Source organism: Alosa pseudoharengus, unplaced genomic scaffold (genome assembly GCF_046254945.1).
Source record: "Alosa pseudoharengus isolate Yale_2024_CS ecotype anadromous, Long Island Sound unplaced genomic scaffold, YU_APseudo_1.1 YU_APseudo_1.1_scf_17, whole genome shotgun sequence".
Classification (NCBI taxonomy): domain Eukaryota; kingdom Metazoa; phylum Chordata; class Actinopteri; order Clupeiformes; family Clupeidae; genus Alosa; species Alosa pseudoharengus.
The window spans coordinates 19,034,685-19,059,170 of record NW_027468640.1 but is presented as its reverse complement, the minus strand read 5'-3'; the positions used below and the strand labels follow the sequence as shown (position 1 = coordinate 19,059,170).

Below are 24,486 nucleotides of genomic sequence, written 5' to 3'. Positions count from 1 at the left end.
ACAAGGAGCGCACAGTAGGCCTACTTCACTTTCTGTGCGTATTCATTACGTGAAAGATAATTAGTAGCACAACAGCGATCAAATATTACATGGCAGTGCGTTTTGTTTTTAAATGTTTTCATGCATGTCTAGATAACGGGTGAGGAATGTTTAGGAGACTCGTCAATCCTCAAATTTAGGCTGCGCAAAGCACAGCACCTTTATTTGGCCATGGCTTGTATTGAGTCAGCTATATAGTCCTTTATTTCTTGCGTTTTATTGTGAGACATAGGCCTACTTTTCGTTTGGAGCGGCATGGCTATCAAAAGCAGATGTTCAATTTGAGATTTAATTTACGTTTGTACTGTTGATTGTATTGCTAAATATCGGGACTGATGACCACTGAAATCAGTGGGGTATTTAATGGCTTACTATTAAAGGAACACGCCACCCAAAATCAGTAGTGATATATGTTCTTACCGTAACTTTCACGAGTTGAGTCGTACCTCTCCCGCGTCGGTAGGTGCACTCAAACGCTCTGTCGCGCGGCGCGAATGTGTTAGCATGTTGCTATGCTAGCGGGCTCTGCCATGGCCGTAGAGAGAGGCACATAGCAGTATTCAAACACCTCCACGTTTTACCTACTTAAATACAGTTGCACGAGTAGTTGATGAAAAATGTTAGGGCACACAACATGAAACGTGACGATTTTCCAAGCGAATAAACATGAGAACTACAATGTGTGGCGCAATAGCACTTGGGAGTACTTCGACCTAGCGTGGTAATATTATTAACACCTAATTGTAGATCCTATCCACCACAGAGTTTAGAATCCATGCTGGATCGACCCTCAGCCTCTCCCTCCCCTCTGAGCGAGAGAGGCACACACACTAGAGATGCGCTGATGGGCTATTATTTCAACCATAACTGCATAGCAAATCAGCCATCAGCCATCCATCAGCACCAAAGTTTGTTGACCAATTTTCAAAACTGCACCTGCCCACCATCCGCTGGTTGTTTTAATGTAGGCTATATGGGTGATGCAGCGCTGCTGACGTGAGGCTAGAAAGCCCTTGCCTGTTCTAGAAAGACTGATCTAATGCAGCAAATATATTAAAAGGCAAAAGTCGTACATTGGCTAGGCCTATCCCCAGAATATCAGCAGCAAACTCAGTCTCTGTCGCGCAAAACAGTCTCCAAATAAAACGCACATCGGCCTGTTGCCTATTCTGCCAGCTTGTGACAATATATCGTCCAAAATGCTTGATTGCATTGCATTCTCCACATTTTTAGCTACATTTTCATGTACCACATCAGCATTTTTGTTCAGTGAATCTTTTGTAAATTGCTTTACAATTACCGTCGGGCCCTTGTCAGCAGACTTCGGCTTGCCTCTTGCCATATTCACTCCTTGTCTTCCGATGTCATTTCTGAGTCATCTACAAATGTTCACCTCCCTAAATAGAACCAACTTCAACCTGTGTTATATCCTAGATGAGACTGCCTGGGTTATTTTGTTTAGATATTAGCCTAGATATAAAACACATAATTGTAGCCTACCATTCAGGGAATAGGCATTTAAAAGAGACAGAGAGTGATATGACTAAGAAATGACATCGGGCGATGGCAGTGCGAGATGTTCAGAACGTAAGAGCTAAAACTTCTACAAACTCACTATCATCCACAGTGGAAAAAGAAGGTAAGAAAAATAGTCGGAAAACTTAGATGTGTAAGGCAAGCAAGCAAGTTTGGCGGTTGTTACTAAAAATGTGAACATGCACGTTGCATTGTTGTGCGGTGGACTTTCAGAATGAATGGAGTCGGAGTTTCTTTAATATCGAGGCGTCATATTTGTCCGATGGCCTGCTATAAAATGAATTGCGATGTCTGTCTGAAAAAGACGCGCTCGTGCAGTCAAAATGAATGGGAGTCTTCAGAACAGGCTTGTCAGTCAACCTGACATAACAGTGTGTAAAGTAGCCTATAATGTGAATGCCTTGTTATTTTATCAAGGATTTCTTTCTTTTTGCAAAAAATAAAGTACAATAGGCATTAATTAGTAGGCCAGGAGCATGCTGAAATTATGTGGCAAATTGCGTTTTTTATTACAATGATACAATTGTAAAAGGACGTGACCGAAGCTGAGGCAAGCCAGGCAATAGGCCTATAGGCCCGACGGTAATTGTAAAGCAATTTACAAAAGATTCACTGAACAAAAATGCTGATGTGGTACATGAAAATGTAGCTAAAAATGTGGAGAATGCAATGCAATCAAGCATTTTGGACGATATATTGTCACAAGCTGGCAGAATAGGCAACAGGCCGATGTGCGTTTTATTTGGAGACTGTTTTGCGCGACAGAGACTGAGTTTGCTGCTGATATTCTGGGGATAGGCCTAGCCAATGTACGACTTTTGCCTTTTAATATATTTGCTGCATTAGATCAGTCTTTCTAGAACAGGCAAGGGCTTTCTAGCCTCACGTCAGCAGCGCTGCATCACCCATATAGCCTACATTAAAACAACCAGCGGATGGTGGGCAGGTGCAGTTTTGAAAATTGGTCAACAAACTTTGGTGCTGATGGATGGCTGATGGCTGATTTGCTATGCAGTTATGGTTGAAATAATAGCCCATCAGCGCATCTCTAGTGTGTGTGCCTCTCTCGCTCAGAGGGGAGGGAGAGGCTGAGGGTCGATCCAGCATGGATTCTAAACTCTGTGGTGGATAGGATCTACAATTAGGTGCTAATAATATTACCACGCTAGGTCGAAGTACTCCCAAGTGCTATTGCGCCACACATTGTAGTTCTCATGTTTATTCGCTTGGAAAATCGTCACGTTTCATGTTGTGTGCCCTAACATTTTTCATCAACTACTCGTGCAACTGTATTTAAGTAGGTAAAACGTGGAGGTGTTTGAATACTGCTATGTGCCTCTCTCTACGGCCACGGCAGAGCCCGTTAGCATAGCAACATGCTAACACATTCGCGCCGCGCGTTTGAGCGTTTGAGTGCACCTACCGACGCGGCAGAGGTACGACTCAACTCGTGAAAGTTACGGTAAGAACATATATCACTACTGATTTTGGGTGGCGTGTTCCTTTTAAGTTTCATAGTGTCGGGATTTCGATTGCCATCCACTTATTACGAGATAAGGTATCCACGCTTTCATTCATTCGTGTGCTGTGCTGCAAGGGAAACCTTATTCCGTATAGCCAAAGAGGTCTAAGATAGCCTAAATGTAGTTATTTTTTAAATTATGCATGATTTACTTTTTTATAAAATTCATAGGCTGATGCCTGGCAGCAACAATTGTGTTTAAATGTAGGTTACTGCTTCAGCCTCTAGCTCAGAGGGGCAGCATGCGACTAGCTTAAGAGCAATGAGAGCAACGTGTTGGAGACTCATGGTGTAGGACAATTACTTTTCATTGGCAACAATACCAACCAACAATATAAAATATTAAGAAGAGCTCTTTTATGAGTTAAATTGAAACAAAATTATACTGGCTTTTATTTGTCCAAATCTAAGGCCCGGCTATAAATAGAATCCCTGCCATAATTTGACAATTTAGGTATGCACGTGTGTTCGTGCAAGCGCTAATCTCTGACTGAAAGTGCACAGGACTTATGCATTTAAGAGCGCTCTCTCGCGGCTGTAGACGTAATGTTTCACGTAGGGTTCATGTCAGTTAATAGAAATTAACATTTAAAAACATGTTCAATTATATATTTTTTCATATATAAGTCGCACCTGACTATAAGTCGCAGGACCAGCCAAACTATGAAAAAAAGTGCGACTTATAGTCTGGAAAATACGGTATTTGGACAGTCTTTTCCAAAAGGAATTAAAGCTGTACCTCAGCTGTCACAAAATGTAGTGGAGTAAAAAGTAAGATATTTGGCCTTGAAATGTACTGGAGTAAAAGTAAAAAGTTTAACAAAATTGAAATACTGAAGTAAAGTACAGATACATGAAAAAGCGACTTAAGTACAGTAATTGAGTAAATGTACTCAAGTAATGTCCACCACTGGTTCATGGCAATGCAGTAAAAAGTTGTAGAGAATCATGAGTGCAGACAGGCACACACTAACACGTAAACTTGGGTTGGGTCGGGTCAGGTCAGGTCAGATCAGTTCGTGTTACAGATATGGAGCGCAGAAAGGTCATTTTTAATCACTAAATAAAAAAAATGGCATTTATTTCTGTAAGGCGCACACCACATCTGTAAATTGCTCATCCCCAGAGAATCCCTCCACCATGCCAATGATGTTGCCAGATTCAGGACAGTCTGCCCTACACACACATTAAATGCATGTAGATCTATGAGCTTGCTGTGGTGAGATACATGTCAAAATATAAGATTTTTTACAATACGCTTTTTATATTTTAATTCTTTAAAAATCAAAATAAAATCAATGCTAGTACTAATAGATGAAATGATAGCAGATCTGGATAGCCTAGACTCAGCCGGGGAAAAAAAAAACAATATATAATTTATGTGTGTGGCACTTACAATGACCAGAATAAATCCTTATGAATAAATGTAGTGAAAATGCCCTAAAAACAGCTTAGGGTACTAAGGGTTAAAATATACATATATTTAAAAAGTAGAATCCATGCAAAAATACTTAAAAAACAATTATTTAATAAATATTTCAGGAAAATATACGTTGTATGTGTTTATCAGTTCCAAAGTTTAATAAATTAGACACTGATGGCACAGTGCTCTGTTTTAAGTCTTTTTTTTCTCAACTAAAAATGCTTTGCGCTGGTTAGGGGGTACTTGGCTGAAAAAATATTTCACAGGGGGTACATCACTGAAAAAAGGTTGAGAACCACTGCTGTAGATTACCCAAGAAATGCCGATGGTGACGAGCTGATTTTGGGCTGAGCTCAACGTTGCGCCCTGAGCCCAGCCCCGATCTGCAAGCTGCAGCCAGGGGTACTTGCACAGAAGCGCACTTGACATCATTTGTTTATTTCAGTATAGCCTACGGTAAATTACTTTTCTGATCGTCAAAACCACACCAGAGATGTTTGGCTTGTAAATATGCTAATTATTAGGCTGCAATGACCTGGCCAACAATAGCCTATCTTGTGCCATCTACGCAGGAAATGTGCCCTAACCATGGCACAACCGTTTCCATCGGAGCGACTCCAATCGAATCCATCTTATTCATGAAACCGGAAATCCGTCAAGTTTTCATATTCCGTCAATTCTGTTTACATTATAACTTAGTGCAGTCTCAGCAGGCTAAGGGACCGTTTGGTATTGAAAAGGACCACCGGAGGAAAATTAGGGAGGGTCATGTCTTTTTATTCTTTGTTGAGGGGAGGGTCACCCAACTTTTTTTTAGTCTAGGAGGGAGGGTCACCTAACTTTTGTATTCATGGGAACAGCAAAATTCGGGCTGTCGCCCAGGGCCTAGCGTCTGATGGGCCTCGCACCTGGTCTCCTCTTTCATCTGATATGCCTGGCATATCTATCCGATCACAGGTCCGCGAGTAATTCAAACGAGAGTAATGGGTGTGCAGTTGGTTTTTGTACATGACATTATTATTTTGCAGTCACTTCGTCTGTTTTCATAAGCCAGAAGGATCGACATACTTGATACCAATGGATAGCCCTGTGTCTCCTCTTTCATTTGATATGCTTGCCATATCTATGCGTTCACAGGTTCGAGAGTAATTCAAACGAGAGTATGGGTGCGCAGGTGAACGCAGAGAAGTATACTGTAAATATGATGCAATTTGATTTAATTTCATGATTTTTTTTTTTTAATCTTCATACTTTAACGTCGACAAGTGCGTGGTCTCGTTGGAAAGCCCCTCTTCTGCTCTGTCACGCAATCAAGGCTTCATCTCGCTGCTATGAACAGCGGAGCAATGTAACAGAGAAGAAAGGATGTGTTTTTTGACGCACTTTGCGTCAATCGGCTTCTAAGGGTTAAAATCTCACGTACCCCCTGGAGTGCCTTCACGTACCCCCAGGGGTACGCGTACCCCCATTTGAGAACCACTGATCTACAGTAAGTAGCCTAGGCTACGCTATAGCCAAAGATCATTACATCCACTCAGCATAATCATGCCTATAGCAATAACATTATCTTCTCAATGCATTTTATCTCTAGCCTATCGGTATTTTCTTTATAGAATAGTTTAGTAGCCTGTGCAAGTCCCAAAGGGAACATGTAACAATTAACCTCTTTAGTAGTCTTCAGCACCCCAGGTTAAAAAATATGTTCCAGCGCGCCTGCATTTGACCTAATACTGATAGCAAAAATAGATAAAAAATATGGGCTTCATGTTTTTTTTCCAGTGATTTTAATAGACAGCGAGCTTATTGCAAATGTTTCACGAAAGGCTTATGACAGATTGATGTGTGGTATGCAGAGGCGAGCAAATGGAATTTTAACCCAAAGTTTTCCTTCCAATTGTCCAGTCAGAATGTCTGTATTGCAAACTTGCTCTCTCCCTCTCCATTGTGTTTGTTTTGAGACTTTTTGCATACACTGTTCCTACTAGACAATTAATTTGCAAGAGTCGTATACATTTTGTTTTTACAGGACAGAAACAACCTGATTCTCAAGCATGGGACACACACTGTCCAAATTAAATGCAAGAAACATCAATATCAACCCTCAAGAACCACAGCTGAGCTACACTGTGCACTTCAAAAATGCTCCTTCAAATGTTAACCACGGTGAGAGAGCGACCGAGATGACGCACGTCTCCGAGTCTGGCACTACGGGCACTTCCGAGGGGCGCCAGGGGTCGCAGCAGGATGCCCGACGGCCGTCCCTGTATAGCACCATAGACGTGGTGCCACAATTAGACTTTTATGCAAAGACAATTGTAGGTCAGCAACGGCGTAGTAGACCATCCCTGGAGGTTCTTCGCAAGTCTTTTGATGTAAGTATTTTTCGAAGGTCTTAAGTCATAATATATATATATAAATGTAAATACACGTTTATGTGACACCAGAAACTTTAATGTGCACACCAGACAAAATTAATATGGGATATAGACTTTTTTTAAAGTTTATTGTGCCTCTAGGACCCTTAAGGGGATCTATACAAATTAGGATAGCTAAAAACATGGCTAAAGCAGCATATTTGATTCGGTGTGCCATTCTAGCAATAAATTGTTATGCTAGTACACCTGTGGTGACCAGTATGTGGAAATGTTTGCGTAGGATAATGGCAGTAATGCCGAGGGCTCGGGGAACGGAAGCCTGCCAGGCATCCCAGATGTAGAGGGCAGTGTTGAGGGGGCGAAAAATGCAAAACCGCCGGTCCGCTTTGGCTGGGTTATCGGGGTCATGGTGAGTGTGCACACACACACATACACACATACACACACACTCTCACACACACATGCAGGCAGATGTTGATACTGTTTGCCAACTGTGTGTTGCAGGTTCGCTGTATGCTTAACATCTGGGGAGTCGTTCTTTTTCTTCGTTTGTCCACCATCACCTCCTCAGTGGGCATCAGTGAGTCATCTCCAAGAGATCCATTTGTTTTTCATAATATTTGACATTTAAATTAACATGTTTGGAACGGCAGGCTTGGTGAAATACAAATGCTTCAAACTCATGTCTCAATGGTGTTCATGCATTGAATGAGATGCTTTGTTTTCAATAAATGCTGATCTGATTAGCTGTTCTACCTGGCTGAGGAGTTGTGAGAATTAAAATTCAGTGGATGTAGTGAGTGATTAGTACAGCGTTTCTCAAACTGTGGGTCGCGACCCACTACTGGGAGTTTTTTTAATTTATTTTTTTATCTGTAGCCTGGGCCCATGTAGCACCCGGACGCACTGTGTTATTCACAGGGAAGCGCTTGTGTCAAGGCAGCTTAGTTAGTCCCGACCTACATGAGATTTTGAACGTTGTTGTGGTGAATTTCCCGGCCCTTAAAAGCACGTCTATTCTCTGCACTTTGCGAAGAGATGGTAGCTGACCAAAAGGCTGTACTGTTTCAGAGCGAGGCAAGGTGGCATTCCCGAGGTAAAGTGCTGTCGCGCGTGTTTGAGCTCCGAGTCGCCTCTTCTTGGAGGAAGAGCGCGTGTTTGAATCTGCAAGCACGTTCACTAATGAACATTTCTTGACGAAGCTGGCCTATCTTAGCGATATATTTGATATATCTTAGCGATACATTTGAGTTAAATGTCTAGTTACAAGGCAAAGACAAGCACAAGACAAGCACCTACCTCACCTAGCAAATAAGATTACTGCATTCACCAAAAAAACTTGAGTAGCCTATGGGACAGGCGCCTCGATCACGACAGTATTATGCCTTTGAGATTTCTGAGCGAAATCGCTGAAACGTCTTATTGGGAGCCACTCTTGTGATCCCATGTATTAAACAGTAGGCCTACATCACATCCCTGCAAAGTTTATTTCAAAAATATTTCCCAACCAGCAGTGCTCAATATGACTGGATTATGGAACCATTTAATGCAGCATGTTGGTATTTCATTGAATATATTGTACAATGCTGTAAAATAGCCTATGCTTCCTAATATGTTGCTGAAAAACAGAAATATGTGTGTTATGTATTTATTTATTATTATATCTGCAGCACCAGCTGATTTTCTCTGCTGGTGCTCCAACTCTGTTGAAGAGGATATATTTAGAACGTCATTATTTCAATAAATTTGACAATTTTAAGCTTGACCTACCACTTTCTTAGAGCGATGAGGGACAGGTGGGGCTCGAGAATGCCTCCTTGATCAAAGTGGGGAATGAAAGAAAAAGTTTGAGAACCACTGATCTAGTTTGTTAACTACCACAGTCACGAGTTGGGTCGCAATAGTCTGTCATTTTTAAAAAGTGGGTCCCCAGAAAAAAAGTTTGAGAAACACTGGATTAGTAGGACTTTTACCTCCTGAAGCCAGAGTTTTTCACCTCTGTCACTCCCTTATGCAGTTCTCACCTGGGTCATCATCCTGATGTCCGTTGTCATAACCTCAGTGACTGCCCTCTCTGTATCTGCCATTGCCACCAATGGGAGAGTAAAGTCAGGTAAAAGATTAAGCACTTTTGTTACTGTCAGACTGTGATGTACTGGTCTTTCTCCTCACTCTTTCTCTCTCTCTGTCTCTCTCACTCTCTCACTCACTCACTCACTCACTCACATACATACACACACACACACACACACACACACACACGTACAATTAATGTGCTGTGTGTTTCAACTTCAAGTGAATGGGAGAGTTGACAAATGAGTGCATTCTCTTCTTCCTCTAGGGGGCACTTACTTCATGATCTCCCGAACACTGGGCCCAGAAGTAGGGGGACCCATCGGGATGGTGTTCTCCTTCGCCAATGCCATAGCCTGTTCGTTGAACACGGTTGGGTTTGCTGAGACCGTCCAGAATCTTCTCAAAGTGAGGGACACTTGTGGCTTTACTAAGAAGTGACAGAAAACAGTAAATTAAAAAAAGACTTTTGATTGGTTATGAGGTGTAGTTTTTTGAACTTGTGTTTTGCATAGGAACATGATGCCATTATAGTGGACGATATCAATGATGTGCGGATTATTGGATTGATCACAGTCACCGTGCTTCTCCTCATTTCAATGGCTGGAATGGAGTGGGAATCTAAGGTAAAGCTTTTGAAGTAGCTTTTGTTTTTGAAAAAGTTGTATGATAAAAAAACGTACTAGAATTGCATGCACTGCGGTTTTTTTGAGTGCTCTACTGTAGTACTGTACCCTTATTGTCATTTGTTAGCATCAGTGGAATTTAAATAAATCCAATCAGAGACCTAGACAGATAAAGACAAAGAGAACATGCACCAATAATACTGTGAATGATGGATTTCTATTATGCCTTCAGAATTACATGGATGATAAAGTTGATTTACATTCTAAAAGTATTTTTTTTTTTTTTTTTGGGGGGGACCAAAAAACTCTCTCTCTCTCTCTCTCTTGCTCTCTCTCTCAGGCTCAGATCATTTTCTTCCTGGTGCTCATGGTGACCTTTGCCAACTACTTGGTGGGCACATTTATCCCCCCCACGCCTGAGAAACAAGCCCGAGGCATCTTTGGCTATCACAGTATGTGACCACCAAATGCATGGGAATTATTTATACAGATTTGAATTTATGTTAACTCTGCCCTATTTTCATATGTATTATTATTTTAACATTTTATAGTTACATCGAGAACAGCGAGTATATTATTTGAGAGTATTTTGAGTGGTTAGGGGGTTTAAGGAGATAAACATAGAATTTCTCTCTGTATTTCCATAAACAATGCAATATATACAGTGTTGTCATTTCCTGCTTGTGCTTGAAGTTTTGGGGTTAAGGGTCATTTCCTGCTTGTGCATGAAGTTTTGGGGTTAAGGGTCAGTTCACCTTTCATGTTTACCTGTTCCAGGGTAGATTTTCTTAGAAAACCTTTTATGTTTACCTGTTCCAGGGGAGATTTTCATGGAAAACCTACTGCCAGAAAAAGGAGATGGAGAATTCTTCAACCAGTTTGCCATCTTTTTTCCTTCTGCCATTGGCATCCTTGCTGGGGCCAACATCTCTGGTGACTTAAAGGTATGTATTATTAAAAATTTGAAAAATGAAAAACCTCTCCAATATTGAGATCTATGATGTTGGTTACTTTTGCTGCAAATGTTCCTATGGCTTTACATACTTCATGTTTAATGCAATGATTGAATTTTGTTTTTTTTTTAACAAATCATGATCCTGTACTAGTGTCAGTTTTCTTCCTCCTTTAGTCTTCCTACATCCTTTAGTGAATGCTTTTATATGCATAGACTTCACCAATCTATAGCCCTACAGCCATCGGTCGAAATCCTTTTTGGTAAAAGATTTTGTATTGCAAGTTGGCCTCTTGGAAGCTAGCCAACTATTCAATATCACTAGCCAATATCCTATGATTTAAAACGTCCCACCAAATATTGACTTCTTTGTTTTTTGATAATTATTTCTCATTCTTTATTTGGAGGTCATATCACACATCATTATGCAGTACTAGACAGGGTTGGATCAGATTACTTTGAAATGTAATCCATTACTGACTACAAATTACATGGCAATTTTTGTAATCAGTAACGTAATCAGTTGGATTACCAAAAACATGTAACGTAATCTGATTACTTTAGGCAGAGGTGGAAAAAGTACTAAAATATTGTACTCAAGTAAAAGTACCAATACTTTAATGAAATATTACTCAAGTACAAGTTAAATTACCCATCTGAAAATGTACTCAAGTAAAAGTAAAAAGTAGTTAATTTTGTTTTTTGTTTAAGTTTTTTTTGGAGGGCGGGGGGGTACGAAAAATCCCCCAAAACAATCTCGGTTTTACCTAGCTCAAGTTGCTGTAGCCAGGAGCTAAAGCAGCCAGGCGGCTACAGCGCTACACTCTGGGGGCATGTTCGTGAGCCCCCATGTTCATGGCCCCAAAGTGTAGCGCTGTAGCTGCCTTAACTGCTGGCTGCCGCTACTTGAGCTAGGTAAAACCGATTGTTGTCGGGGGTTTTTTGTACCACAGCAGCCTACTAGATGAAACTTGGGAAACGTTGATCTATGTGAAAAATCACGCTCATCCTTGCTCACTTTGCAGTGAACAGTAATCCAGCACAACTGAAAAGCTGCTCACACGCAGCTTTTAAAAAGTACTTAAAAAATACAAAATACACAAAAAAGCTACTCAATACAGTAATGTGAGTGAGGGGGGTACCTCCCTGAAATGGCTTTTTACAGGTTGGGATGTCTGTCAATGTGTGACCTGTGTGTTCACTAATTCACAGATGGTATACATGCAGAGACCAAATTCCTTGTATACCCAAGTATACTTGGCCATAAAAACTGATTTACATTACATTTACATAATTGAAGCGAATTGGGTTGGTAATGTATGTAGTCTCGGAGTAAGTTACACAGGCCTTTACCCATTTCGGTAACACTTTACGGTAAGGGTACATTAATTAATTTATGATTTATGTATTCATTCATTAATATCTAATTAATCATCAGGAATTTACTGAGTTCATAGTTGTGACCTCATACATGAACATATTACTAAAGTATTAGGTACGGTGGGCACATCATTATGAATTATGATGTATTAACCATGATCATGACTTTATTTTTCTGCCAAAAATGTGGTCATCACTGCTCAAATTCTGATTTAAACATAACTTTGGAGTTCTCTAAACACATGTCATTATTCACTACTTTATTTGAGGGGCCACAGACATGATAAATGCATGAGCAATTATCCTAAATCCCATCACACCTAATGCTTTAGTTGATGTGTTGTTCATACATGAGGTCATCATGAATGAGAGTATATCAATTCCTGTCAATTCCTGATGATTCATAGGATATAAAGGAATGAAGTAATGCATAAATCATTAATTAATGAATTCATGATAATTCATGTACCTTTACCATAAAGTGTCACCCATATTTCTTCATAACATTTGTGTTAGTAAAATAATTGCATGTCCTGTGAATTAATAGCTAGATGAATAACTTTATAACTAGTGCAAGTTCAAGTTTAAGTTACTTTATTTGTACCCAGAGGTAGATTTTGTTTGCAGTATAGAATGCTTCAAGAGAATTTGCCAGAACAGGAGCACAGAGGATGCCATCTTTACGGAAATTCACTCTGCCCTGTCCCTCCTTGACAATAGCAACACCTATGTGAGAATGCTGTTCATTGACTTCAGTTCAGCATTCAACACCATCATCCCCTCCAAACTGATCACCAAACTCAGTGAACTGGACATCAATACCTCCCTCTGAAACTAGATTCTGGACTTCCTAACCAACAGACCAGTCTGTTAGATTAGATAACCTCACCCACTCAACCCTCACCCTTAACACTGGCGTGTGCTGAGCCCTCCTTTACTCCCTCTTCACCTACAACTGCATACCTGTACATGGCTCTAACACCATTGTCAAGTTTGCAGACAACACTACAGTGATTGCTCTCATCAGCAACAATAATGAGACAGCCTGCAGGGAGGAGGTCCAGCACCTAACATCGCGGAGCACCGACAACAACACCAAGAGGACCAAAGACCTCATTGTGGACTTCAGGAAGTCAAAAGCTAGCACACAAAGCCCCATCCTCATCAACAGGACTGAGGTGGAGCATGTCACCAGTTCATGTTTCTGGGTGTCCACTCTGGACCTCTCTTGGACCCTCAACACCTCTACCTTGATCAAGAAGGCTCACCAGCATCTCTTCTTCCTGAAGAGACTAAAGAACACAACCTCTCTCCTCAGATCCTGGTGAACTTCTAAACCTCTACCGCTGCACCATTGAGAGCATCCTCACCAACTGTGTCACAGTATGGTATGGCAACTGCTCTGCCTCCGACTGGAAAGGACGGCAGAGGATGGTGAAAACTGCTCAACGCATCACTGGTTCCTCACACCCCTCCATCAACCCCCCCCCCCCCCCCCCCCCCCCCCCCCCCTCCGGTGCCTCCTTGCCTGTGCCTGTTGAGGTGTCCATGTCGATGCCAACCTTCACAGGGACAACAAGGAGGCGAACATTTTGCCCCTATCCCACCCATAGTTATCTATTTATATTTATAAATGTACACACTTTATTACACTTAAACATAGCGATATTCTACTGATATTTCTACGGTTGTTCGTGATTAGTTCAAAGGAACTCCAATGATTTTAAACTCCAAACATGTGTCCACCCACCACGAAGAAGATGTTTACCAATGAAGTCAGGCCACACTCTTTGCCAAAGAGGACCGTAAACATAGTCAAGAGTATAATAAGGTGATAATAATGCTAATTAGCATAATAATAGTTTTTTAGAGATTTCTGAGATGCACAGATGTGAACAATATTAATTTATTTACATGGTATAATGATGCCTGTCTGGAGAAAGTGCCCAAAATCGCCATTTTGGCAGCCATTTTGTTTATGCTAATTAGATGGTCAAAAACTCAAAATTCTGCTTGGGAACAGGGCTAGTTGGATTCAGCACATGTTAATTATGATAAAAAGTCATGTTCCCAACTTTTACTAAGAAATGCCTCTAGACCCATATACAGACTTTTTCTTGAAATAGCACTTGTCTAAAATGTAATTTGGTATTTTCCACCTCTGACTTTAGGATTACTTTTAGATTACTTCAATAAATATGTCCCTTAAAGGAACCATATGTAAGAAATGTATTTCAATGAATCATAAAATGGCCCTGATATGTCACTAGACATTAAGAAATCATGTTAATTTCAAATACTTATATCACTGACAACAGTAGTCTGGCCAGGATATTGCCATTTAAAGGGGAACTTGGCTAGCCTGGCGGGCCATCCTATATCATTGAAATGTATAGTCTGGAATCGACCCATTCACCTCGCTTAATCCAAGGGGCGGGCAGAGAATTGTCTTTCAAACTGCCTAGGCATGCAATAGGCCAGTGCTACGACCAATCAGAACAAAGAGCAGGCTGATGTGGCCAGAGCGACGAAAACAGTGAACGGGGAAGTAAACTGAGGAAAGATTCGGCTACGTGTTGTGAGTTTTGGAGAATATTTTAATGAAGATACAGTGATGATGGAGACCGACGACTTTTGTCGATTTTGTAACAAACAACTTCGGGTAGCTGGTGTGTCACAGGTGGAGGGCGCTATTGCCTCCTTAACACAACCTCTAGCAGTGGGGAGAACACTCTACTCCTCAATAATGCCAAGAGTCAGAGAAATATATTAAAAACTAGTGCTTTATTAAGTTACGTATAAAAAAAGAGCTTGATGCTAAAAAGTCCCATCGGCCAAAGGAGCTCCCCTCCCAGTGTTCAAATGTCCAGCACCCTCAACGAGCAGGCACCCACGTCAGATGAAGCAACTTCGCCCAGTGGTCGGCTCCTCCGATTGGAATACCGGATCAGGGGCCTCATGTACAAAGCTTGCGTACGCACAAAAATGCTGCGTACGCCACTTCCCACGCTCACGTCCGGATGTACGAAGACTGACTTGAACGTGAGAATGTGCGGTCCTCCATGCAAACTTCATGTCTGGCGTACGCACACTTCTAGTGGGGTTTTGTCCGTTGTCGACACTTAGTGGTGATGTATTGAAATTGCAAATAAGTATTGGTTCACGAGTCAGTCGCATTACACGCAAAAGCCATTATTTAAAGTCAATCAATCAATCAACCAGTCTGTCGATCAAATGATGTACATATTACTGACACCACAGGCGTATGGGAACAACCTATCCCCAGCATGCATCCACATAAGTGACGATATAAAAGCGTGCGCAAAATGTGGCAATAATCGATAGGTTGATGATGGCAGTTTTGGCCTTGTTAGAGGATGTTGCTAATGGTCGCATTAGAAGGGAACGGGTGTTTCTTGATTATCATGATTTTTTGGCCCATGATGATGACTGGCTTATCAGCCGATTCAGATTACCAAGAGCTATCCTCTTGGAACTCTGTGCTGAGTTGGGCCCGCTTTTGGAGAGAGAGACGGCGAGAAGCCACGCATTGCCAGTTCCAATACAAGTCCTGACCACCCTTGGTTTTCTGGCAACAGGAGTATTCCAGAGGGAACTGAGCGACCGGTCAGGAATGAGTCAATTGTCCCTGAGCCGCACCATGCCGGCTGTTTTGAACGGCATTATCCACATGTCAGCCAGGTATATAGGGTTCCCATACGATGCAGTTGATCAGGCAAACATCAAAGCGCAATTTGCAGCGATTGCCGGTTTCCCCAATGTAATCGGAGCGATCGACTGCACACACATTGCTATAAAGGCGCCATCTGACGGGGAATTTGCTTACGTTAATAGAAAACATTTCCATTCTTTAAACGTGCAAATAATCTGTGATGCCCAAATGCGCCTTACGAATGTAGTGGCAAGGTGGCCTGGGTCAACCCATGATTCATACATCCTGAGAAAAAGCATGGTTGAGAATAGGTTGGAGGCTGGCAGGGTGCCTGATGGGTGGCTAATTGGTAAGCAATTTCAAACACTTAAAGGGAAATTATTAGGACATCTAGAAATTTTGGGTAGCCTATGATCTAATTGTTCCAAATGCTCATTAGGAGACAGCGGTTACGCTTTAAAGACGTGGCTGTTAACCCCCCTCACCAACCCACAGACTGACCGAGAGCAGAGATACAACACTCTCCATTCCCTCACTCGGTCAGTTGTGGAACGAGCTATTGGGCAGCTGAAAGGCCGGTGGCGCTGCCTTGACCGCAGCGGGGGGATACTGCTGTATCGGCCTGAGAAAGTGTGCCGCATTGTATTAGCTTGTGGAGTCCTGCATAATGTTGCGCACAGGCACGGCGTGCCACTGCGTGAGGTAGTGAACCCACCAGACGACATAGACCCAGGACCAATTAATGTGCAGCCCGACCAAGATGCCATTCGAACCCGACAGCAGTTAGTGGCCAGAATATAAAAAGGTAAACGGAGACAAATTCATTTTTTGACCAATTCTTTTAATGAGTTACTGATGTCAACGAGTGCGTCAGTAATCTGTTTGAGGTGGCTGTTGATGTCAGCAATGCCTCTGACGATTTCCCCCTGTGACTCCAACACAGCGCGCGTCAGTACCCGACCTGTCGAGTGGACCGCAGCAGCAGGGGGATGGGAACCACTAGAAGAAACACCGGAGACGCCTGGCTGGACAGGAGGGTCCGGCTCAGCCTGTGGAGTTGTTCGGTGTGGCGTGGAGTGGGTGCCACTGAATGCTGGGCTGTCTGAGAGAAAATAATATATATAATCATTTTAAAATCACATTATGGGAAATAAGCCAAAGTGTTTCTTTTAAATGAAGGGGGTGTAAATCGACACAATGATCTTCAAACACAACATATTAACAATGTGTGCGTATGAGCGGCTGTTCATTACAACATACAGAGGGAAATACAGGCTAGGCCCTAGTAGGCTAGGGATGAGAAAGTTATGCAAATAAATGGAAATTAGTTTACCTTCGTTGCGTTCCTGGGTCACGTCGGAATCTCCCTCAGCAGGCGGGACCACACCAAAGAGAACCGTATCCCCAACCACAGCTGCCACTCTCTGCTCAAATGGTGCGAGCTCCCCCACCCCGGCTCCACCGCCCGTCTTACCCACGCTTTGTCGGTGGACTGCAACTTTTTTCTTTACATCCACCTTCACATCCGACCATTTCTTTTTTATGTCGGCAATGGTGCGGTTTTCCGACCCCACAACATTCACCGCCTCGGTCACACTCTCCCACTCCATTCTTTTTCTTTTGCTGCTTATTCCAGCGGACCGAGAACCAAATAAAATGTTTTTTCTGGCCTCCACCTCCGACAGCAACACCTCGATCTCGCACTTAGTGAAATTGCGCTTTTTTCTTGCTTTCTCCATTTTCCCATCTTTCTCCAGTAGAGAGCACTGCTGCAGGCCTATTTATACTAATTAGCATATTAAAATTGCGGTAATTGAGGGTGGAGACGGGGTGGAGTTTTGGGCTTGTGCATGTGCGCTCTATTTCAAGTTGATTGCGATGTACAAAGAGAATGTGCGTGAAATCTTGCTTACGCATGGTTTGATAAATCAGGATTTTTTTGTGCGTACTCTACTTTTCAGGTTTGCACGTACGCAATGTTTTAGTATGAAATCCACGCAAGTCTTTGTACATGAGGCCCCTGGTCCCGCCGTCAGCAGCCCTGCGTCCCAGTGGCAGCTGTTTGGTGGCAGAACACAGAGGCTACTTAGTGAACGTAGCTAAATCCCTCCTATAGACCCCAGCACATTGAGTAACAGAAACACAGTTCACTGCACCAAAAAGCACACAGTTCATCACACGTTACATAAGGCCAATCCAATCATTAGCACAGAAATCCAAACACTGCAATCCACACCACACCACTTGGCTGTTACGCAACTTGGGCTCGGGCTGTAGGCAAAGGCGGGTGGGGTATAGCTATAGTTCATGAGGTAGTCAGCTGCAACAGGCAGACAGCGGGAGCAGAGAGGTAGGGACAAAAAGACCGTAGCCTGGTGGTGCTAGGCAGGATGTGTAACCAGTCCAACACAGTTCTAACCAACAGCACCAAAAATGCAGTCAAGGGGCCAGGGGATAGGAGCTGCTAGGTAGGGACAGTCAATAATGTAGCGCAGTAGGCACCAGGGTTATAAAAAGGCCTATGGCCCAGCAATAGGCATTCAGGAGGCAATTAACATTTCCACCCCTCTGACATCCAATGACTCTTGAACACACAGTCGGCTGCCAGTGAACAGACGAGTGAAGTCTGTAGCACACTTGATAACTGGAGGCGAGTGTAGGCCGTAGCTTACTTGATAACTGGAGGCGAGTGTAGTCCGTAGCTCACTTGATAACTGGAGGCGAGTGTAGTCCGTAGCTCACTTGATAACTGGAGGCGAGCGCAATCTGTAGCTCCTTGATAACAGGAAGCGAGTGTAATCCGTAGCCCACTGGATAGCTGGAGGCGTGTGAAGTCCGTAGCTCACTGGATAGCTGGAGGTGTGTGAAGTCCGTAGCTCACTGGATAGCTGGAGGCGTGTGAAGTCCGTAGCTCACTTGAGAACAGGCGAGTGAAGTCCTAGTCGATGCTCGGAAAGCTGCGGTCGATTCGGCGTGGCAATTCCAGACAGCACCAAGCCGGTAGCGAGTAAGCCGCCTCTAATGCAGGAGGAGAGAGGGGTAGGCTCAGGAACAGTAGCAGTATCCACCGCACAGCGACAAGCATAGGGTAGGCAGAAAAACGGGTACTTAGCTCTGTGAGGGGTGGACGTCTCCACCCCTCGGACATCGGCCTGGACAGTGCCTGGACAGACCGGCAGACTTGCCCAAAAGGCTTGATAACCGGAGGCGAATGAAGTCTTTGGCCGCGGTTCACACGCTGCTGTCGTGTCGTCTGTAGCTAGCCCTCTCCTTGGGCCTCCAGCTCCGCTGCTTGTCACGTCCTTCTCCAAAAGCTACCTACCCTCGACTGAGAGTTGCCGCTCTAGAAAAAGCCCAATCTACCCCCAAGTGGCAATCACCGAACCCACCATTCCCACTACACACCTGTGTCTAATTAATCTACACCTCAGGTGCCAATCACCAAAACCACCATTCCCGCTACACACCTGTGTCTGATTTGTAAACAATGTGTGCTTAAGGGGGCTGCCATCTTGGCATAATAATGTTCCACCCCAAAACCCGTCCCCATGGAATTTCAGATGCCATTTTAGTTCCCACCCCGTGACAGGTGCATTAGCACACGCTACAAGTATTTTTGATACGGTAAAGAAAGCGCAGAAGATATCCGAGAGACTTCAACATGTCGGAGTGGCCGTGCTAAATGCACCAGGAAAGTCCAAACGAATTTGTCATCCGTGTTTAAACTTGTTATCGAGACTGGAACGAGACCTGCCAGTGTATTGGAGATGGGTGGAAAGTGAAAAGAAAGAAGAGGCCACCTCAGGAACGACAACGGAGAAGAGAGACCGCGAGCCTACTCCGTCGAAAACTCCGAGGAAGTTGAAAAAGTTCTGCCATAACCCTGCGAGTCCAGGAGGAGCTAATGTTCGACGGAGTATCACAACGCACGCCGGATCAGTCAGTCTGTCGGGGTCCTAAGAGAACTGATGGAGAAGGTGGAGAAGGTGGATGAAGAGTTGGCCATCAACAAGCGATCTGGCACACATCATTCCAGGCAGCAGGAAAGTGAGATCCTAACCCTGGTTGGTATTTTCAGGGAAGGGCAGTTGTTCATTGAGGTACCTGGCCGACAGTTCAATGCCTTTCCGCTCTTTGAGAGAAACCTATTGTGCAAACTCAAACACAGAGAACTTTGGCTTTGGATGAAGGCGAAATTGAAGGAGTGGAGAAATCTCCAATGTTGAGTTTGTGTATTCAAACCTAGGCTCTACAGGCCTTGTAAATTTTATGTAAATATTAAATTTTAAGACTATTGTTCATTGGCTAACATTGATAATGTGAATTCAGTCATTGCTTTGATCGTAATGGAAAATAAATAGCAATGAAACCATTTTGAAATATATCCTTTTTATTTTATCAGAACACACTTGAAGGAGCATTAAATCAGAGCCATCTGTGACAAAATATGTACAGCTATACAACAATATGTACAATTTCAAAATGCTAACATAATTTCAGTACTCTGTCAGAAATTTTCAGAAGTGAAAGCCCGGATTCTGCACTGCTGCATGCTGATAGGCTGTTTTGTTCAGTGTCCTCATCAAAGTAACCCGAGTAATGGGTCCGGTGCCACAAAGTCTTCGTGAGGCAGATCAACTTCAGTGTAATTGAAATCTTCAAAAACTAGATGTACCGCAGAGCGGTACAAAATATGACCGCCGCCCAGTCCAGCACATTTTTTCCACAAAAATAAATCACGCTGAAAGGCCTATATTCTAACTGTCTCACTAAATTGCATTAGCCACACTCAATTCTCACTGGTATCTGCTAGACAACAAGTACCAAAACATAATTAGTTCATAGATTCCACATGTAAAATGTATTTTATACAACCCCACCTCCATCTTGCCTGTTCATAATTCTGAGAAATTCTTGATTGTTTAATTTTTAACTAGGTGGCGCTATACATGAAATAAGTGGTAATGTGATGGGTTGACATGCCCCCTTAAGACCAACATACATAAAAAAGGTGGACCTCCTAGGCCCTACGGTTCTCGAGATATTCACAGAAAACTGTCTCCGGCCACCTACAGGCCAGTTGGTGTATAGTAACATAAATTAATTTATTGTGTGGCCCCCCATGAAATTCCACAAAATTTGGCTTGCATACAGAGGGTGTCATAATGATCCTACACTTCCAATTTCGTGCAGTTTTGACTATGTTAGGTCACAGATACCTTCAATTACAACACCTCATTTTTACTTTTTTGTGTTTAACTAGGTGGCGCTATACATGAAATGAGTGGTTATGGAATGGGTTGATGTGGCCCCTTGAGATCAACATACAAAAAAAAAAAAGGTCCTCCTAAACCTTACAGTTCTCGAGATATTCACAGAAAACTGTGTCTGCCCTACCCTCCTTTCGGGGGGTGCAGTCCAGCGGGGGGGCTACAGATCAAAACGAAAAACGATGGTTCCATGCTATCCATATGGGGTTACATGCCCACTAAGTTTCGTCTACCCCGGTCTTTCAGTGTCCCGGGAATCATTGACAGAAATTTGGACATGTGAAAAAGAAAGAAAAAAAAATCTGACTAAACCTATATGACCGCCGCTTCGCTGCGCGGCGGTCATAATAATTCTGAGGATTTCTTGTGCGTGACTTTTACTAAACACAGGGAGATTTTCCATGATGTAAGTGACATTGAATATCTCTCCGCAGTGCTCCAAAACACAGTTGATTAGCTCCTCACTAAAACCATTACAGTTTGTGCTGTTAGTGTACAGATGTGTGTGCCACACTAAGCTATTCTTATACTTTGACAAAAGATCACAAAACATTGTCATCCTCTGTGACTGTCCTTTTGACAGGGACCTGAATCTCCTTGTGTGTCTGTTCGTATACAGGTGTTAGCACGTCACATCCTGCAGAGGTACATGAACAAACAGTGTGACAGAATGTATAGCACAAGTGCATTGGCTCCACAGGGCAGACACAGTTTTCTGTGAATATCTTGAGAACCGTAGGGCCTAGGATGACCAATTTTTTCCGTATGTTTGCCTCCAGGGGTCATGTTAACCCATTCCATGTGCACACATGTGCATAAACAGATACGCACACACATACATTCACAGTAATCATACGTATGACACATACTCACACAGTAGACATATGTACGCATGCATGCACATGCACAAACACACATACGCAGGCAAACACACAAGCACGCACACACACACACACACACCCACACACATAAACATAAACGTGTACACGCACACATGCACACAATTCAAGAATTTCTCAGAATTATGAACAGGCAAGATGTATGTACAAACACACATACGCAGGCAAACACACAAGCACGCACACACACACACCCACACACACCCACACACATAAACATAAACGTGTACACACACACATGCACACAATTCAAAAATTTCTCAGAATAATGAACAGGCAAGATGGGGGTGGGGTTGTATAAAATGAATTTTACATGTGAAATCTATGAACTAATCATGTTTTGGTACTTGTTGTCTAGCAGATACCAGTGAGAATTGAGTTTGGCTAATGCAATTTAGTGAGACAGTTAGAATCATATAGGCCTTTCAGCGTGATTTATTTTTGTGGAAAAAATGTGCTGGACTGGGCGGCGGTCATATTTTGTACCGCTCTGCGGTACATCTAGTTTTTAGGATCAGTTGAATTGTTTTGAGTTTTTGTCGTAACATGGTGATAACGAACTACACAGGGTTCTCAAGTCTCACGCAATGGGCGTGAGACACACGCAATTCAACAAGTTCACACACTCACACGCCACACCTTGCATTTCTCACGCAGAAATATTACTAGGGATGTCAAGGTATGTGCGTAATTATTAGAGGACGCGCAGGGATACGAGAGGGTATCTCGCAGGGTAGCCTAAAAGCATCCCAAAATAATGAACTTGCTGTTGGTCTTGGCAAGCCCATTCTTGATCCAATGGTTCAGTGGCAATAGGCTACTCAAGTGAAAAAAGCAATTAGCCTAATAAATAAAATATTTGTCTCACTCAGTACATATATCTCGTAAATTGGTGAGCCATAGAATATCCCACCGTCAAGATTATTATAGGCTATTTGAAAATTCCAATCTATCCCACCTAAATATCAAAAGTTATTTCTACTGGCATGCTTCCTGGTGACATAAAAACACAAATGGTTTCCCCTTGATATAAAGGCTGACATAAGAGACACAAGCTATGCAAGATGGGTACAAATCCCAGACTGTCCTGGAAAATAAACAAAAACAAGATATAGGATGTATACAATGACAAATTCAAGGTCTCAAAGTGTTAATGCTTCTTTCAAAAAATCTCACCAGAAGTTGTTATTTAAGGGGTTATTTAAAAAAAAAAAAAATCTTCTGGGGGAGCATGCCCCCAGACCCAGACCTAACTAAGCTTACCAGAGTTACGAAGTGGGGGGCCCATTTCACATCTGTGCCTGGGGGGCCCATTTCACATCTGATAATCCGCCCATGTGTGCACACCTTTTGCTACATCGTGCGCAAGTTTTAGGCACTTATTTTAATAAATGGTGCATTCATCTTAGTAAATAATGAACTTACTTTATTCAATTCTACACACAAGCGAAACATTTTAGTGAGTGAGTGCCCCCCCCCCCCCCCAATCTCACTCCAAGCTGAGCTCAAAACTTGAGAACCCTGACTACAGTTGCATGTGACGTCACAGGTTTGGGCGCTTAATCTCTAACTGACTTAACTGGCTTAACATATTTTTTTAAAATAACGGAACGTGATGTAAACCGCGTGGTGATAAACTTTATGTTTGGATAACTGGTGTTGTGCTTCTACTCACATGAAGAGCTGGCAGTAAGTGTTAAGTGACAATGCTAACCAGGCTAATAAACAAACCATGCTACCATGAGTATCGTCGAAGGGTAAAGTCACGTGACTTCTTTTGTAGTTCATTTATGAAACAAAAGGAGCCATTTCGATTTTTTTAAATAAGGCAAAATAGGGCCTGACATTTTCACAGTTAGAAGATTATTACTGTATAGACACTGAAAAGTATTTTTGGTGGATAACATCGCTGATTTGGCTTCACAATATTTTTTCAAAAATAGGTCTATGGTACTTAATATTGGAGCTGCTCTTCGATAGGAATGCAACCACTTGGGGCGCTGGTTTTCACTTTCCCTCCCTATAGCCACCTTCCATGTTGTTCACCCTCGCAGGACTGTCGTCATCCTGTTAAGCCCGCCTTAAGACTCTCTAACAAAATAGAGCGCTGTGATTGGATGACGTCCACAGCGTCAGCCAATAGAAATCCCTATGGTTTGCTACTAGACGTACAGGCTGTGCAAATTAATTTGCCGTCGCTAGGGTGCGTCTAGATTTCTAGGCTAGAACTTGGCAACTATTTCAACATAATAAACCCGTTTAGAAATCATTTGGATGGTTAAATAACCTGTTCTGGTGAAAATAGTGACTTTTCCCGCTGCCCCTAGCGTCCCCAGGCGGAAAACCAACCTTGCAACATTGAGACTACCGTTCCGGAAAGAGAAGTGAGAAACAAGAAACTCGTTTTAAATCGTAAATGTACCTTGTAACATCCACATTGTCTGCCGAACTTATGCTAACCGTTTTTCTAGCTTGTAAACAAATCCATGTGCTTTATCGTTACCTTTTTCCACAGTTTGAAATAGCATAATGCACAATTTCTCTAGTAGAGGGGGAAATCCTGCCAAGTTTCCCTTTAAAAAGTAAAGTTGCAGCCCTCAACTGATGTTGATGTTGTGTTTTGTCATGTAATGTTGTGTTTTGGCCTGATGCGCCACCCTCTACCTATCTACTAATCACAAAGTCAGTAGTGTTTTGGCATCCGGGTTGGCAACCTCG

At 42.7% G+C, this 24,486-nt stretch overlaps 1 protein-coding gene across 2 annotated transcripts in view; it reads left to right on the top strand.

Moving 5' to 3' along the window:
• Positions 1-24,486, top strand: part of LOC143127350 (solute carrier family 12 member 3-like) — a 99,080-nt gene that overhangs the window by 34,565 nt on the left and 40,029 nt on the right. For both annotated transcript variants that reach the window (XR_012987571.1, XM_076288803.1), the window contains exons 3-10: positions 6,547-6,892; positions 7,176-7,304; positions 7,400-7,475; positions 8,913-9,008; positions 9,237-9,376; positions 9,484-9,594; positions 9,935-10,046; positions 10,414-10,538. Coding sequence is in view for 1 of the 2 variants with exons in the window: in XM_076288803.1 (XP_076144918.1) it covers positions 6,572-6,892; positions 7,176-7,304; positions 7,400-7,475; positions 8,913-9,008; positions 9,237-9,376; positions 9,484-9,594; positions 9,935-10,046; positions 10,414-10,538 (1,110 nt within the window). In the remaining variant the exon portion in view is untranslated. The remainder of the gene's footprint in view (positions 1-6,546; positions 6,893-7,175; positions 7,305-7,399; positions 7,476-8,912; positions 9,009-9,236; positions 9,377-9,483; positions 9,595-9,934; positions 10,047-10,413; positions 10,539-24,486) is intronic.